General features: G+C 30.6%; 1 protein-coding gene across 3 annotated transcripts; it reads right to left on the bottom strand.

Annotated features, from left to right (window-relative positions):
• Positions 1–5,710: 5,710 nt before the first annotated feature.
• Frmd5 (FERM domain containing) lies at positions 5,711–17,704 on the bottom strand. Of its 3 annotated transcripts, none has more exons than XM_085946574.1 (11): positions 17,656–17,704; positions 17,196–17,420; positions 16,989–17,093; positions 16,840–16,882; positions 14,848–15,024; positions 13,373–13,599; positions 11,995–12,147; positions 11,709–11,797; positions 11,096–11,310; positions 9,275–9,454; positions 5,711–7,936 (listed from the first exon to the last, which is right to left on the bottom strand). In XM_085946574.1, exons 2-11 carry the CDS (start codon positions 17,283–17,285, stop codon positions 7,512–7,514), a joined length of 1,704 nt encoding a protein of 567 aa, XP_085802700.1. In that variant the 5' UTR covers positions 17,286–17,420; positions 17,656–17,704; the 3' UTR covers positions 5,711–7,511. The 3 variants fall into 3 exon arrangements, with proteins under 3 accessions (XP_085802700.1, XP_085802701.1, XP_085802702.1); XM_085946575.1 differs by having other exon boundaries at positions 17,547–17,687; XM_085946576.1 differs by lacking the exon at positions 17,196–17,420 and having other exon boundaries at positions 5,974–7,936; positions 17,656–17,687.
• Between the last annotated feature and the right edge of the window lie 234 nt (positions 17,705–17,938).

The following is a 17,938-nucleotide window of genomic DNA, read 5'->3' as shown; positions in this document are numbered from 1 at the left end:
TCACGAGGACGGTGATCACTGAAATTATCAATTTGGTGTTGCCGACAATCTTCTTCCATCCATTCTCACAAATAATATTGTACAAATGACATGTATAGACACATAGTGAAGAATGACACAGCATTGTGCATAAGTTTGTCAAGTAAAAGTCTGTTTATTCTCGGTTGGTCACAATATTTTACTTTATTCTTTAAAAATTACATTTTTAAAATCTTCAAAGCATTAACTTACAAATTTAAAGAATATATTATAGGTATGCACTTCATAACTGTTTTGATTTCTTGATCACGTATGGCAAAAGCAATTAAAAGTTGTAATAATTCTCAAAAATGATTAAGTGTATATTTACAAAACTCCCAAACATACTTGATTACCTCTTTTTCCCTGAAAAACTCATCAATCTCAAAGTCTATCCGCCGTCTCAATCAGTTCTGGTATTTCACCACGCTCATAACATTATATTTAATAGTATAGTGCAGATATTGCACTATATTTTACAGAATTAATAAAAAGAAATTAGAATTATGTACTATTTATTACCTTAACTGTGAAGTGGTGTGGCATAGGTGAATAAAATTATGGTCAAGAAGCATCTTGAGACACTCGACTGGGTGATTTATAGGTAGGGACTATCTAACTATTATAGGTATTTCTATACAAAGCACTTTTTCTATTTACCTTGCTCCGTATTGGCAATCAAATTAGGAGGTATGTTTTTAAGGAAAATCTAGTCGGAAGACAAAATGAAATAGGACTAGTTTAATCGACTATTTACGGGAATCATAAATCTTTAAAAAGTACGGTATTCCTCATGATTTAACTTACATATATTATGAGCTGAGATAATACCAACCAAAATATATAACATTTCATGTCAAAAAATTACATCGAGATAAACTGATTTTGTCAGCAGTGATTTTATCATATCACCCTCATTTTTTGACATGGTTCGTTGAAATTACCACCTGAATATCCAAGTTTAATTTTTTTTTATTACATGCGTTAGTTTTGTTTTTAAATAGGTACATATTTTTCGCAATAATCCTAGTCTACACTGAAAGCATATTTTTAACCACATTATTTTAAAAAAAATCACATGTATGTGGCAACTTTTTCATTAGAAATAAAATTTTCTCTACTAATTAATGTTTAAAAAAATAATAAATCGTTTTGATATTGTTTTTTGTACTTTTTCCATTGGGTTTACTTTAAAACAAGAAAACAAATCTTTACCATTCATTCAATGTGGAAATTTTAAAAATAAATATAGCATTGAGCATTACATACATACGTATTTGTTTCTGAATACTGACGATACAGACATACCATAACCATAAGGTAATTAACTCTTCCATTGTTCTTTACCTATACTTTTTTACACACTATAAATTTGCGATACCGAATTTAAACAGTCAAATACGTCCAAAAAAAGGTGTATATGAGATCGTATAATCTTTCTGTTATGTTTGTGAAAGGATTGGTTTTTAAGTAATTTTTTTCTGTAACTCGAGTATTCTGCAACTTGTTTGTGCAAATTGAATAATCGTTAAATTATTTCCCTACTATAATTGACCTTATGAAAATATTTTTTGGACCATACACAATACACTTAATATCTCAATAAATAAATCTGACTTAATCAATATTCTCAAACAATTTTTAAAACATTATTGCGTCCAGGCTAATAAAATCATTACACATTTCATGAAAAAAATGCTAAAAGCCTATTGCTTTATATACAACATAGACAAAAATACATATTCAATAAGCTACAAATAGTCAAACTATATTATAATTTAATATAAGCTTAAAAATCCAATCACAGATCTATTATTCAAAAACCTGAAAATAATAATACATTGTTGTTAATATTATCTTAGACCGGTGGTTGGCAACCTACATAAACTGAAATGCAGCACATATTTTATTAGTTTTATAGAGGCTGTACACGTGCATGGATTTACTTGCGCACCAATAGTATGTATTTTAAACTATCGCGATAATAAGTGTTTACACGTAAAAGTGCTGACTGTCTCACAAATCTCATTCTTCAAGAGTAAGCGAGATGCGATGTAATTGTATGGTGCTATTTGACAGGTCATGAAAATTGGTTAATGTCAAAATGAGTCTGTGCAGTGTAGTTCGTTTTTTCCGGTAGGTTCACTCATATATTTTGAAATGTTACAAATACAAATATTTTGAAATGAATCAAAAAAGAACCTTTTACTATTAACACAATCACTGCTGAAGTTTTAATTACATTTTAATTACCACATTTCAATAACACGTTAATTATATCGAATGGCCAACTGCTCCAAACGCGCCAATTGCGGTGTTAGCACTAAATGAGTTAAAGTACCAAATTTGCAAAAACATGTAAGTATCCCCCTAACTCAAAACTCTTAAAGAGTCCAGGACATGCCATCAAAAAACCTTCATACACATGTAGCATAGGTTGCTGACCACCGTCAAGAGTTCTCCAAGTAAAATAAAATTGATTGTAAATATATAATAAACATTTTCATTACAAATGTAGTTACATAATAAACATTTTCCTTGAAACATAATTGTTCAATTCTAAAAAAAGCTTTCAAATAAATATCATCCAAATATTGAGACCGTCATGGTTCAACTCATACAAAATATTTTACACATTATTTGATTTTAGTTATGATTGTAATCATGGATTGAAACGTCTCATTTGCTTAATCTAAAATACAAACAATGAAACGATCATGTATACATCACAATATGTCTTATGGCTAATTCAAATACACCAACTAAGCGTTAACATAAGAGAATGATTAATTAATTGTGCTGTCAATGGAAATGTTTGCCATAAATTAAAATGTCATTATCACAACCTGACTGCTGTCTATCCCGGAATCACTGGACTGGACGTACAGTCTCGCCATGTTTGTTTGTACTCATATTTTATATTGATAAATATTCTAATATAAATTCAAATCTATATTAACACAATCCGTTAAGTACGTCATCTCTACGACATCAACTAATTAAATATTATTAAATTATGTACACCAAGCAAATAAAACAACCTCAATAATCATTATATTGAATAAATAACCCGTATTCGACCAGTGTGGACAAGCATATCAATAGTGAAATCATTGTTGAGCCTGCAAAACCAACTAAATGCAAGTTCTTGTATTGTTAAATTTAGATACTGAGTTAATTTTTTAATAATTCATAACATATCCCTCAAAATTGGCCATGACAATTAAATTATAAAATACTGTACCATCATATTCATCACGTAAAAATGTATTTACTATAATAGTTTCGTGTGAACTTTGTAAAGTGCTTATTTTAAATAAATTGTATGTGGTACTTAATGATAAACACATTTTATAAATTATTTGTATCTATGGTATTTCAAGTATTTATATTCGATCTTGGGAGTATACTCCTGAGAACATTATAGATTCTGTAAAAAAATCAGCCACTTGTGAAATAGAGCCACTTTAATTAGTTATGTGTATAAAAAACCAATTTGATAAGAGAAAAGAATACAGATTTTAAAACTGTCTATAAAAAAATGTTTCAATTTCTAAGATGCAGTCATTTATTTTATTATTATTTTCTTCACAAACGCAACAATGGTATCGTATATTTAGTTTTAAAAGGAATTACCATATTTTTTTTATTATGTTACAATACATACAGAATATTAATGCTTATAAAGCTAATTTTTACTTAATACATTGTCGTAACATAATCAATATGTACAATAAGTATGTCATTACGAAAGAATATAGAATCTAATTATTTGTAATGAAATAATGAATATTGAATGCCAGTATAAAAAAAATGATAAAACTTTAGATAATTTTTTTAGTGATCAGGACTAATTTGTTTATTTTAAAAATTATCAAAATGCTCATATGGTAATGCTTATCTAAAAAAAACTAATAACAATTAGTTGTCTGCGGGTCAGTATTTGGAAGTACATAAATATTATGAGCCTGCAATTTATTTAGAACTGACAAGATTTTGAGAATACTAGTTATTTCCAAAAGCTGAATTCCTCCCAAATATGTATTGAAATCCATAACACTTAAATGCAATACAATATTTATTTTAATACACAAAATAATTATCCTTTAGATGACTTACAAAAAAAAACTAGGCAGGAAGGACAATTAAACAATAAATAGGTATATCATAAACTATTTTTTTTATTCAACGAATAATAAACAAGATTTGAGAATGTAACATTCTAATTTTGTAAAACCTCAGAAACATACCGATTTATTTGAAAAAAGTGGCACCGGACAGGACTTGAACCTACATCCATCAGATTCCGGTCAATGTGCATTACCAACTTAGCCACCAGCGTCCTACCTAATTACAACAAAATTGACCAACAGTCGTGCAACTAAGCACTTCTCAAATTTCACTAATATTAGTGACTGGCTTTCGTGGCATGAATCAAGGTACCAATAATATGTACTTGCCTCGATTACTAGCGAGCGTCAGAATTCGTTCATTTTTTTCTATTATTTACAACTATTTTTCAAATTATTCGTTGAATGAAAAAATAGTGGCAAAATTGAGAAAACACAATTGGCAGCTGTCAAAATAAGTTTCATATAAAGAATTAAAGCAAATCCACGTATGCAATCTTGCATTTTGCACGATAATACGTATTTACACATGCATTTTTTTGTTATGGCTGCGATAATACGTAGTCAGCAGTAATTCCAAGCACATGTAAACAGGGTATAATGCTTGTTGCGTTTAAGATGTGCAACTTATCCATTTTATGAATAGTAGATTGTATTAGTGTAGCCAATTCTCCACTTTCATTGGGTGACAGATCGACGATGTCCATACGCATAATTACAAAATATATAAATGAAAAGTAACTATATATCATAATTTTATAAAATGCAAGGAACAGTAGTTACAGTATACATTAATCGATAATTGAAATACTTTTTTTCCTGAAACACTAAACTAAAATACTGGATAGATGATAGGTATCAAAATAGTACTACCTCTTAACTACAACATAATATTATAACGGTTTGCCGATTGTAGGTAAATTATAAACTAAATAACTTCAAGATTATTATTTTTAACCTTTCCATACTAAGGCTGTATTTTGCTTACTGTTTTTAATGGACAAATATAATTAAGTAATAACTAATATATTTATTACGACAAAATAACTTTCATTATAAACATATTGAAACAAAACAAAATCATTTCACAAATAAACGGCTAAAAAAACTCAGCTGCATATCACGATGCAATGTTGCATAACATTTTGTTTTAGATGAAATAAATAACTAGTAAAGTAACTACACAAACAATATTAAACAGCTACAAAATTTATTTTGGTATTTATTCTACAGCAAACGACCAAATCCGACGACTGCCCGTCTACGCTTATCTTTCGATACTCGTCAATTTTACTGGAAAATACAATATTGCGTAATATGATCAGAACTCTGCACAACCACCTATGTCCTATGGTATATTATTGTAATATTCCATATATATCAATATGTAACATTAATTAATTATACATGTCTCTATCAGTAAGCAAACTGTTTGCTTGTGAAATAGTAGTCTTAGTATTTAATTATAGAATATATATATGGTCTTTATAAAGTGGTGATATAAAATATAACAATAAATGAAAAGGATTACTTAGACCACTGCACCCGTTTGAATATTTTTTGTACAAAAACAAATCAGGAATACTATCCGCGTATTACAAAACAAGCTAATAACAATTAGCCTATTGGAAAATATAGAAAAATTGTCAACAGTATAATTTGGCAGTCTATTCAATTTGGCCACATTTTGCGAAATAATAAATTTTAATTCAATAAAATTGGTTCTTCACTAAATATGAGCAAGTATAAAAGAAATAAAAAAGACATTCAAACAATAAGTTAAAAAAACACCATAGGTAAAAATAAAAAATAAATATGTAGGTAATCATATTCATGTTTCTTAATTGGGTCATAGATTTTATCACATAAAACATTGCTTATTTTTTAAATGTTTAGCATCATTAGAATGGAAATCACATTACATAATATAATAAGTTTGTAGATTGCAGAAATTACATGCACACTAATTTTAAATGATATACCTACACAATATAATGTTAAATGAATAGTACCCATGTATATAATAATATGGTCCATATTGAGTATCGTGTGAATTTCAATAATATTCAATAATACAGAGATTGATTAAATCAAATCGACCGTTACATAAAAAAGAAGAGGTGTAAAAAGCCTATTACAACTAAATTAATGTAGGAATACAATGATCATAAATTAATACATTGGATGGTTTGGTCAAAATAAAAAGTTAAATGCAACTTATGTATGTATTCGATAAATTAATTAATCGAGATGAATTGCTATTGTTCAGTCATTGATAGGCACTAATTTTAGTAATATGTTACCATATCAATCAGATTGCTATCACTATTGTTTATTCTTACAACAAAAAAAAAAATATTACTTTATTTTTGCATTATTTTAAGACATCAGTGAAATAGAAACAGTGGATAAATTTTCGCTCAATGATTTCTTAATAATTGACAAAAACTGTCACGAGGTATAATATACAATCCTAACTTAAAGTGCGATGTTTTAATATAATGGAGGATTGTGACCTGTGACCCAGCATATTATAACAATTATTTTGTTCTACTTCCTACAATATCATGGAGAACAACGCAATAAAATCAACATCTCGACTTTAATTACAATAATATTCCACATTTTCGAAGATAATGCAAAAGTGTAAAGGAACATTTTTTCGAGACATTTTAGACAACTATCACATAGATTACATACAAACTAATGTGACAAACTAATAATATATTACCATAATTATTTATGTTCACAAAATGTTCCACAAAACATAATATTACCAATATTAAATTTAATAGTTTTACTTTGTTCAGGTAGATTAATATTAATGTATTATGTACGTTACGTAACTTTGTAGCGGAGATATATAGAAAAAATATTCATCAGTTTTGTGTAACTTATTAAGCTTTTTAGCCATCTATGTACCTCATCATACACTACATTACAAATACGCAACACTAATTTTCAAGAGAAAATCTTTTGAAAATGACAATCAATAATTATAACTAAGCATCCTTTCCGACTACAACACAAACTTATTCAAAATACCTTACATCTTAAACTCAGTATTTTCAGACTATCAGTAGATACATCTACGAGCTTGCTGCTATCTATTTGAATAAAATAAAGAAATATGCAATGCTAAGCGAGCGAAGCGAAGAAAATGCAGATTTTAATTATCATAATTGAATGTCATGTTTTAATTGATTCTAATAAATTAATCAGCCCACGGGTTTTCATCAATGGAATGATTGAAAATGTCGATCGCCAACATGATCATGATATTCTTACATTTCTAGAAGACTAGATTAATTCATAGAATACGTCATTTTTAGATTCGGTATTACAAAGAAGCATGAGGCTCAATCAAAACAGCCTCGCTACGGTTTGCCTCATATAATCTTTCAGAGGTCTATAGTAATGATAGTGAAGGGAAACCATCTCCGGCCACTGTCGAAATCTTTTCAAAATCGGCCAATCGGATTCCAGCACCAGGACTGTCAAAAAGACGAGTGAAAAGCAGACGAAAAGAAATGACGGGATGAAGGCTTTCAAGATGCTGAACCTCTTTATCTGTAGATTGCTTTGTGCGGTGGAGTTTTGTGCGCCGCCCGACGTAGCGAGTGCACGTTTGTTCGGCGTGTGGTTGCTACTCGACTGTCTGGAAGATTCCTCGAGACCTCGACCCGCAGCCTCCATTCCAAAATTTGTCAATTGAGATTCCGACGACGAATGTTCAAACGAGTCTCTGAAGTAATAATCGTTAAAATGGTGAGGCTCTCCTGTTCCACCTGAAAATGATAATAAATTGTCACTGTAACTATGAAAAAATAATACTATGTACATCCAATTGATACAATGTATCAACACTAAAGTAGAAACATTTTCCAAAATATGTCACCGGACATCTGAGAAAAATATGTAAGAATCACCAGTATTGCAATGTAGAGTAAGAGCCGTATGCATGCAGTCTCGAACCGCACTCAACGCAGTTAGTGGTTTATCAGGCGAATAAGAAAACTATAAAAAATGTATAGGTACGTCACGAAACTTTAAATAATGGTGATCTGTCAGTGTCACTTTAATATATGTCTGAGTTCGTCACAACAAGCATTTAGTGGGAGAATTGAAACCTTTGTAGGTTTTATAGATTATTGTGATAATATGTGTGGGCTATAGGTGGATTTATGGTGGTAAAAATGTTAAAAATGTATATAGATATCGAGGATCGATGGATATGTCAATATTACCAATGAGCCCGCGGAGCTGTATTGCCATATTATGGAAATGTTTACCGGGTATACTTTATCCTTTTGTGCATTAGAAGTATAAAATAAATATGATATCATAACTAATAAATTATTTAAAGTTCATGATAATTATTCATTTATGATTATTAAATTTATATGGTTACCTTTTGCACATTTTTACACCTATTTACAATTTCAAAATTTTAAATTAATTATCGAGGAATCAAAATTTAAAAGTTGGTAACATTAGTCAGGCCATGACACGTATGACGTCAGTGACGTGACGTCGCTATTCAATGGACTCTGTTTAGGTATATGCATGCAAATTTCCATTAATTAGCTTGAATGTAGTTTGCTGTTCTATGCATACGCCTCTTAATTAAAACTCATTTAGTGCTAACACCGCGACTAGCACAATTGGAGTACTTGGCCGTTAGATATAATTAACGTGTTATTTAAATGTGGTAATTAAAAGATAATTAAAACGTCAGCAGTGATTGTGTTTTAAATATATAGATACCATATCGTCATCCATCTCAGAAACCATATAAATCCAAAATAACTTTTTGAAGGAGCATGAAAACCATCTAATTTTTGTTTCATATTTCATATCATAATTTTGAAATTCAAAAGATTAAAATAAAACAAACTATAATGTAATATAATTATAATATGTACTACGACAATGATTAGCGACACGTATTTTTCAATAAACATCTGCAGAATAGAACAATAAATAAATATACAAATTAACACAGTTTGCAAATGAGTTCATAATATAGTACATCAATAACCACAACTACTAGTAAATGTTTGTAATATTTTCCTTTTGCGATCTATTTCTGACCACACAAAAAATAAATGTATCTGTTCCCAAACCTTGGTAAAGCATTTTGGATCGCTGCTCCTCACTGACAGGCGATAAAATATGGTCAGTGCAATAAGGTGAAGTAGAATCTCCTGGCCCCCCGAGGCCCATCACGCATCCGTTACACGACTCCAGCGGTTCTCCAAGCGGGGCAGAATGCGTAGATCGGGGTAGACTACTATATGCTCCGCCTAAAAAATTGCAAAAAAAAACAATATTAGCCCATAGGTTATGATTATGCAACTATTGTATTTGAAATTTTATTTTTTAATGTAAAAACGAAGATATTACAAATGTGCAATAACATTTTCATTTATTCCCGTGGGTACTTTACCAAAAAATTACATGACGTATAGCATACAATAACAAAATTATTACTATTAATAGACCATGTCCAATCCTAAGATCATAATACAAATGAGGCATCTATTTTCAAAACCCGCTAACTCCACAATCACGAAAAAATCATGTATTGGTTGTTTCGTGTCGATGAATAAGAATCAGTGCGCCCTGTGTATTTATTTTGTTCCTAACTACAGTTATATCCCTAGGAAAAACGACTCGAAAGTATCAAGTTATTTTCTATATCCGCCATCTCCAGACGGCAAATTGTTGCTATATCCGCGAAATCCTTCATCAGCCAATGAGCGATCTGCATTGCACGGTAATGTAAGATGGCGATCTAGATCTCAAACAGTGAATATCGTGTCCATTTCGTCGTGCAATGAAAAATGTTGATAAAGAATCTAATTATGTACCTACTTATATTGTTTTATTAAAAACTAAATTTTTGTGAAAACCTTTTTTTTTCGAATTAGCTGTTATTTTGTATACAAATTCGAAAAGGCGGTAACAATTTCCTTGTTTCCAGTTGAGAACCCTGGTCTATAACTTTTATTATTTTATGTCATTATAATTTATTATGTATGTAATCAATTTTATTCAATAAAAATATTTAAAACTAAAACTTGCATTTGAACTAATTATTGCTGGTAACCCTGTATCATGCTGAAAAAATTGTTGAATTGTAACCATCGAATGACGCCAAATCCAACACCGAAACACAAAAATATTTCAGCAATTTATTGTTAAATCATAAAGATTCATACTTTTTAACTGTATGTGCATTTTTATTTGTTTAATTTAAGCATTTAATTTCCTTAGACAGAGAATGTCCATTTGCCAAAATTGCTTGCGTGTGGATTTGGCGGGTATTGGAATTAGACACCTCATTCATATATAGGCCTCCACAGAGTGATGGTTTGTATCAACAAATTATTTTGTTTCTCCAAGAAATGGATGTTAGCTACTTACTCAAGCCATTAGGTCCATAGTCTGACTCCAAAAACAATATGTATATTTACCAGACCCAAGACATTATAAACCGACATGTGTCCCAGGTTCGAATCCTGGGTCTGGCAAATACACATATTGTTTTTCAATGTATCTTTAGAGTCAGTGTATGGACCTAATGGGTTGAGCAAGTGGGTAACATCCATTTCTCATAAAAACAAAAATCTGTGGAGGCCCATATGAACTTCTTAGGATCGGACATGGTCAAAAATCCAAAAATTAATGCTATCGTTAAAGGAATTTGTTATGAATTTTGATTCTAATAGACAATAACTAATTTCAAATTTTCTATATTATGTCTCTCTCTATAAAAACTGTTTATGTATGTGTTAGCTAATGTCTTATTTAAACCTATATGTATGACAAGATGATTTCATATGAGTGCAGTAAAATCGAGACGTTCAAAATGTCCTTTTATAGATCTGACACACAAGTTGATGTAATATGAAGAAATACGGTAAATTATTAATCTTTAATACCAAAGTCACTATTCATCGGGGTAGATGGAGTAGCAGGCACGCTGGAAGCCTTTCGCCTCATCCCGGTACCGTCACCGGTCCCGTTGCTTCCTCGCGATTCGCTGTTGGCGCCTTGCAATATTTCTCGCTCAGTCCGTCCGACATACCGAAACTTGCTTCCCCACGAAAAGAACCCTCCACCAGAAACGACAGATGCATCAGCACTTGATGCCAACCTGCAAAAACAAAATTTATTAGACATACACTACCGAAAAATAATACATAATATAGTTAGCACCAAATATACTGCAATGTGATATGAAAAAAACATATTGTCATTAAATTGGTTGAGTTGAAATACTTTCATTCTATAACTATGCACTCAATATAATTCTGTGTATAAAAGGAAAATGGAGATAAGTCTTAAAAATTGAAAAATTAGTTATACATAGTACCTAATGACTTATGAATAGGTAATTGAGAAAAAGAATAAGTAAAACTAACACCTCTGAATAATCTAAATTCCACACAGAGACATCATTTTCACTCAATCTTCTTTTGACTCTCCTGAAAAGTAGTAATTTTAGACTTATCTCCCTTTTCTTTTACAACATAAAATATGTAAAACACTCACGTAAAAAACAGCATCTGTTCGATAGCGCATCGCCAGACATGTCTGCAGGCAGAACCACTGGGGCATTTGAAACCGACCGTATGCTTTTTCTGAAACATCAATGTCATTTTATTATTGGCCACACTTTTTATCACTTTCACATTGATCCTGCTAAAATCATTTTTTTAGAAAAATAAAAGAAAATCTCGCACAAGATACATTATTTGAACAATATGCATAACACGTCAGACAATTTGATAGGAAAAAATTTTAATTAAATTAAGTTAGAATCATTAATGTAACAAACCTCTGGATAATTGAGATGAACTATGAACATTCTCCCTTCATAATTTATTTTATGAACTTCTGACCACCTAAAGTGATGAGTCTTACGGCTACCTTGGAATGTGATAATGCCACTGTGATTTATACCGAGATATAACTGGTTCCCTCGATGATCCTATAAGAAAATTGAAATTCTTTTTTTAATCCAAATTGTATTACGTAGTGTAGTGAAATATCACCATTTTGGTGGAAAAGCGACACATTTTTAAAAAAATGGAAAAATGCATTTATCTCGCCTCTTACAGTCCAGTGAAAAAAAAGTCTTGACTATAACTTCTACAATAGCCGTTTGGCGTGAGCTTTAATACAAACATGTATAATAACTTATTTTGTGATTTTACATGATTGTTCAAATATATAATAATGGTTCATAAAATTTCTTTTAGGCTTTAAATACTATCGCAAGGCACTTTATCAACATACAACTCTAGCAAATAAATCTCATGGGCAAACATATGAAGCTTTATAAAAATTAATCTGCAAATCCAAATAGCTAGAAACAAATTTAATATTAGGTTTGGTGACCATTTCTACAGTTTTACTTACATATGAGGCGTCTAATTACAAAAAGCGACAAGTCCACAATTCAATTTCGACAATTTTTATGTTTCAAGCTTCAATTATTTGTTTTAACGTGAGATTATTTTTTCCGTTGTATTCTATGTCGAAATTAGAACCAAATGGCAATTTGTTTCCGCCGATAAACTCGTTAATGTAATAAATATAGGCAAAATAAAATTGGACGTAGCGCTATTTGTAGCTCACTTTTTAATTTACTCAGCATAAGACACATATTTCCGTGGCACTGTCATGAGTTTACCAGATGCTACAGCATGGGAGACACCCTTTTCAATATTGAACGTTCCCTTATTGGTTGACTTAAACACGCGCGAAATCAACCAAGCTTTAAATAATATGAAACACGGACTTGGCGCTTTTTGTAATAAATCGAAACTTAAAATATTTTTTTTCGTAGGGTTATGTCGTGTTTTGGAATTTATAGATCAATACATATTGTGTAAAATTATACAAAGAATATTTTTAATTTAATTATTTAATTTATAATTTTTTTCTCGATTTTGACCAAATGTGGACTTATCGCTTTTTGGAATTAGACCCTCATATATTCTATCTTGAAGGTCTTCATGAACATCTCTGCTCTAAACAAGTGGCTTATTTTTATTTAATAGATTGTTTTTAAACGTAATATTATAATATATTGAGTTGTGGAGTTTTATATAGACATAGTGATTTACACCACAGAGTAACAATTAAATTCCATTCAATGATATGACAATGGGTTGAAAATGAATATTGGGAAATTGGATGAAAATTCTTACTTTGACCGGATGAGGATCTACGCCATAGGTGTCAAGTTGGGAAGCTATCTTTAGGAATGTGGCCTCAGATTCGGAGGGAGGCTGACCGCCTACTCCCCCTTCCGCTGCAGAGACCCCATGCAGCTCCTGCATGCGAGTGTCGATCACCTCCGTCTGCCTCAAAAGTAGCCTCATCTCCGAAGCATAGTTGCCAACGTGAACAGCAGGGTCATAATCTCCTAGTTCACCTACACACCGAATTAACAAAAATGAATATACATCATTTCACCACATTAGTATGAAAGCATGAATTGTTAAAGATTTAATGCTGTCTCTGTTATGTTATTCTATATATTTCCATGTATATAAACATCAAAAATTGTACTGTTTCCTCTTAACCCATTGCAGACAGAAGTAATTTTTCAGGCACACTTAAAAAGGCACACTGAATACTAAAATTGATATAACTCATGTATTATTCATTCAATTCAAATAAATCTTTTAAATATTCATAGGTTTTGTATTTTTCTATTAAGTATTTACATTTTAAGTAAACTTTGTGTATAAGTGGAATGAAAAAAAAAAGTCAAATATAGTTTTTTGGGCTTTTTTAGCCTTTTTTTATACAAAAAGTCCATGATAGAAGTAAATAATAAAAGGAATATATACCAACACTGGAGTTAAATATAATACTCTTCAAGATATTTAGATGGAGGGCCATTTTATGTTTATTACTGTCTCAAACACATCATACCTAGCGAACTGATCATTATTTTGACAAATTTAAATAAAAATAGATTTTATAAATCAAATATTTCTTAAAAAATATATTGGACTGTATATAACTAACATCATAAAATGATAGCTACATCTATTATTAAGTAATTTCAACTTTAAAAAAACCAAAATATTATTAAATTTTTTTGATTTTCATCATGTCCTGCATCCTGTAACACCGGCGCCAATTTGGCGCGATGGGTTAAGAAGCATTTCCATAAAACTGAACAGTGTATTGTCTCCAGTGACATTCTTAGTTAAAGTGCCGCCCTCAATCAGATTTCCCTTCCCAACCCTTTTCATTTTAGTCCCAAAGTTTATTTAAATTCACTACTTTATTATATTTATTTTACTATTTTTTTATTATTTAGATTAGATTATTTAGAAGCTGAAATAATAATCTTTCAACCGTTCCGTTAGATGTGGCAAAGGCATCTTTGAGAGTTCGATAGGAAACCAATACTAAACTAGCTATGATACAAAGCGCATTAAGGTTATTGTACGAGACACCGTATGTAACTAATTGTATCCATTACTTCATATCCATTAAGCACAGTTTTTTTTGGAAGTGCCAGGTGGCGATACATAAATGCCAATATAAAATACACACCACTGCATATTATGATAAACATGAATGATCATTAGAACTGCCAATACCCACCCTATCTACGGAAAAGCAAGGGTTCATAATAAATTTAAAAAAATAAATAAACATTTACCCTGTATTACCAGAGCTCCTAGCATAGCTGCTTCATTTGGTGTGCAGTACAGCCGGCCATGCAAAAGGTCTCTCTTCAATTGAAGAAACACTTGATACCTTGTTATTTCTTCTTTAAGTAGCAAAGGATTCGGGGGATAGAATTTAACTCGAAAGCTAAATAGAATTGGACTGGCATCTGTAAAACAATCATAGAATTATTGATCATCAAACAAAAATAATACATTTCATCAATAATCATATTAATGTACATTATCATGAATAGATTAGTATATTGTGGATTATTAGGTTACAAAAAAATGATTTTTTCATTTATGTTACCTAATTTATACAAATATATTATTGGGTATAAAGTAACCTCTCTCATTAGACCTCTGCAAAGCTATATTGTCGGCAGTAGCTATAGAAAAATAATTTTATGTCAATTTAGAACGGAAAATAAGGGTGTGTCTAATACAATATTAAAATTTAAGAAACTTTGTCGTGAAGAACAAGTTAACCCATTCCGCTAATTGATAATTTTAAGGCACCATAGAAAAATCTAAGGGCGCTGTGAGATGGCAAAGTTTGAAAACCACTGACCCAAAACCTGTCAAAGAAAGAAAAACGCAGATAGAAGATAAGAACATTACAAACACCTATGCTCTGAACACAAATTGGAATTTTTTTCAGACAATTACATAATATTAATGAGCCCTACTAACCGCTACGCCACTCGAGATAAAACTATACCAATTTAATGGAAAATTCCAACACAAATTTTTAAATTTTTGGTATGATTAAAATATATATATAACATTTAAAACCCATTGGAGACAATCGGCGTCAACTTGGAACCACTCTTAAAGGATGCGCTACATGGTGAAAACCAAAAAAAAAAAAAGATTTTTTTTTTTTTGAAGTTATCATTTTATGGTGTTAGTTATATAGAGTCCGATATATTTGGTTTATAAAATCTATTTTTATTTAAATTTGTCAAAATAATGATCAGTGAGTAAATAACATATAATGGCCTTCCATCTTCTAAATATCTTGAAGAGCATTATATTTAGTTCCAGTTTTATTTTATCATTTACTTCTATCATAAACTTTTTACCTTTATCATTTTGTATAAAAAGGGCTAAAAAAAACACAAAAACCCATATTTGATATGTTTTCTCCATTCCACTGATATGCAAAATTAACTTAAATATAAATAAATAATGGAAAAATCCAATATTTACCTACAAAATATTTAAAGGATTTATTTGAATTAAATGAATAATAAATGAGTTATATTATCAATTTTAGTAATCAGTGTGCCTTTTTAAGTAATCTTCAAAAATTCACTCGGTCTCCAATGGGTCTTAATTATGAAATTCTTAGCTCACTTACCCTGCATCAATAACACCTAAATGATGTTTACATTTTACGTATTATTTATAGGATTGTAATTTATATGAATGCATAAACATCGTTATAGTGTACTTAAAAATGCTAAATATGTTCATAGTTAATTGTTTACCGCAATGTTTAGCCGGCTCTCACATCAAAACTCACCTCGCCTGCAACGTGTCGAATATGTCAATGTGATGTCACTGTTATTCACAAAACACACGTTGCCAAATGGAGCTCCGCAGATTGGTCGAATGTGACTGTTTAGTTTGAAAATAACATCTGCTGTTGCAATCGACAAGTTGCATACTTCTCGGTCTCCGAGTCGAAGACGCTAGGACGCATATAATCACCTATAAATTGGTCATTCCTATACCGGCTCGCCGATCGCCGCATCCAAATATCTATATGTTTCAAAGGTTACGTGCGACTGTTGCTAGGTAGATCTGCGCGGTCTTCATATGCAACACCGGATCGCTGTTCTTGGAAGGTTTGATTTATAGCTGTGCGGCAGACAAGGCGAGTTTAGATGTGAGAGCCGGCTTACACTTTGTGAAGGTCCAAATCAGAAGCAAAAACGGTGACTTTCTTTAATATTTTTTTAAAATATTATACACACCTTTAATTTGCTTGACGATGGACTTCGCCATGTGAAGCCAATGCTGAAATTAATAAAAAATACATATTAATCCATAAAGAAAACAACATTATAAATTCACAATAGTATAGTATTATTCACTATTAAGAACCAATGAAAAATACGCTTACTCTTTGATTGGCACCATCAACATATCGCAGGCCAAAATAATCTGTTTCTACTAAATTCAATTGCTGACACACAGAATCCAAGAGATATTTTCCTTTGTGGCTAGGCTAAAATTTGAAAAAACAAAATAAATAAGCCAATACAGATTAAACACAAACTAATCTACGCTGGACTTTTAGTTGTGAAAAGTGATTTACGAATATACTTACATGAAATTCACATTCTAAGATTTCAGTGTCTTCCAATAGTCTTACGGTACATTTATAAACGATATTACTGTCACCTCTGCCTCGAAACATTGTTAAATTATTGTGTATCCATCATATAATTTATTTTCCAAAAATATATATCAACGTATCGTGCACTTGTTAGTTACGATTGCCTTGATAAAATATTGCAGATAATAATCTTGGATGTTCTATCAACACTTTTACCTGAATAGTACAATAATACATAATGTTATTATTTTTCTCTTAGCGAATAGTGATAGCACAGCAAAGTGGACATGGAAAAATATTACGAAAAAATAAATGCGCACAAGTGAGTGTCATTATTCTTACACATATTGTAATACCTCGCCAATTAAGTTTGCTGTATTTATAAAGATATCTCATGTAAAGTTACGAATACATGAGTCTATTACATTATTACATATTTCATAATTATTACCGTGAAGACAATTTGACACTTTTTCATAGAGCAGCATGTTCTGATATATGACAGACGCGGCCTTGAACATATTTAAGGCTATTTAGATAACATTTTTGAGCAATCTAGAAGACAAAAATATTAATATTTAATTATTTTATAGAAATCTGGGTATAATCACTGTACTATCCGAACACCAGTAAAAAAGCTGATTATAATGATTTTTTATTACCTTTTGTCATATTATTTTATTTGCATCTAGGTACCTACATAAGAATAATTAATCACAAAATCTTGAAATACG

The sequence above is a fragment of the Rhyacophila brunnea genome, unplaced genomic scaffold (assembly GCF_057557595.1).
Source record: "Rhyacophila brunnea isolate RB1 unplaced genomic scaffold, BYU_Rbru_1.0 scaffold_2, whole genome shotgun sequence".
Taxonomy (NCBI): domain Eukaryota; kingdom Metazoa; phylum Arthropoda; class Insecta; order Trichoptera; family Rhyacophilidae; genus Rhyacophila; species Rhyacophila brunnea.
Note: the sequence above shows the minus strand (reverse complement) of the source record. Positions and strands in the feature narration are given on the sequence as shown.

Excerpts from the sequence above, each read along its gene's own strand:
- Frmd5 (XM_085946574.1), bottom strand. The coding sequence starts at position 17,285 with ATGTTTCGAGGCAGAGGTGACAGTAATATCGTTTATAAATGTACCGTA. Across the intron at positions 17,094-17,195 it reads TCTTAGAATGTGAATTTCAT|CCTAGCCACAAAGGAAAATA; the intron begins GTAAGTATATTC and ends TTCAAATTTTAG. Across the intron at positions 13,600-14,847 it reads AGGAGCTCTGGTAATACAGG|GTGAACTAGGAGATTATGAC; the intron begins GTAAATGTTTAT and ends TTCGGTGTGTAG.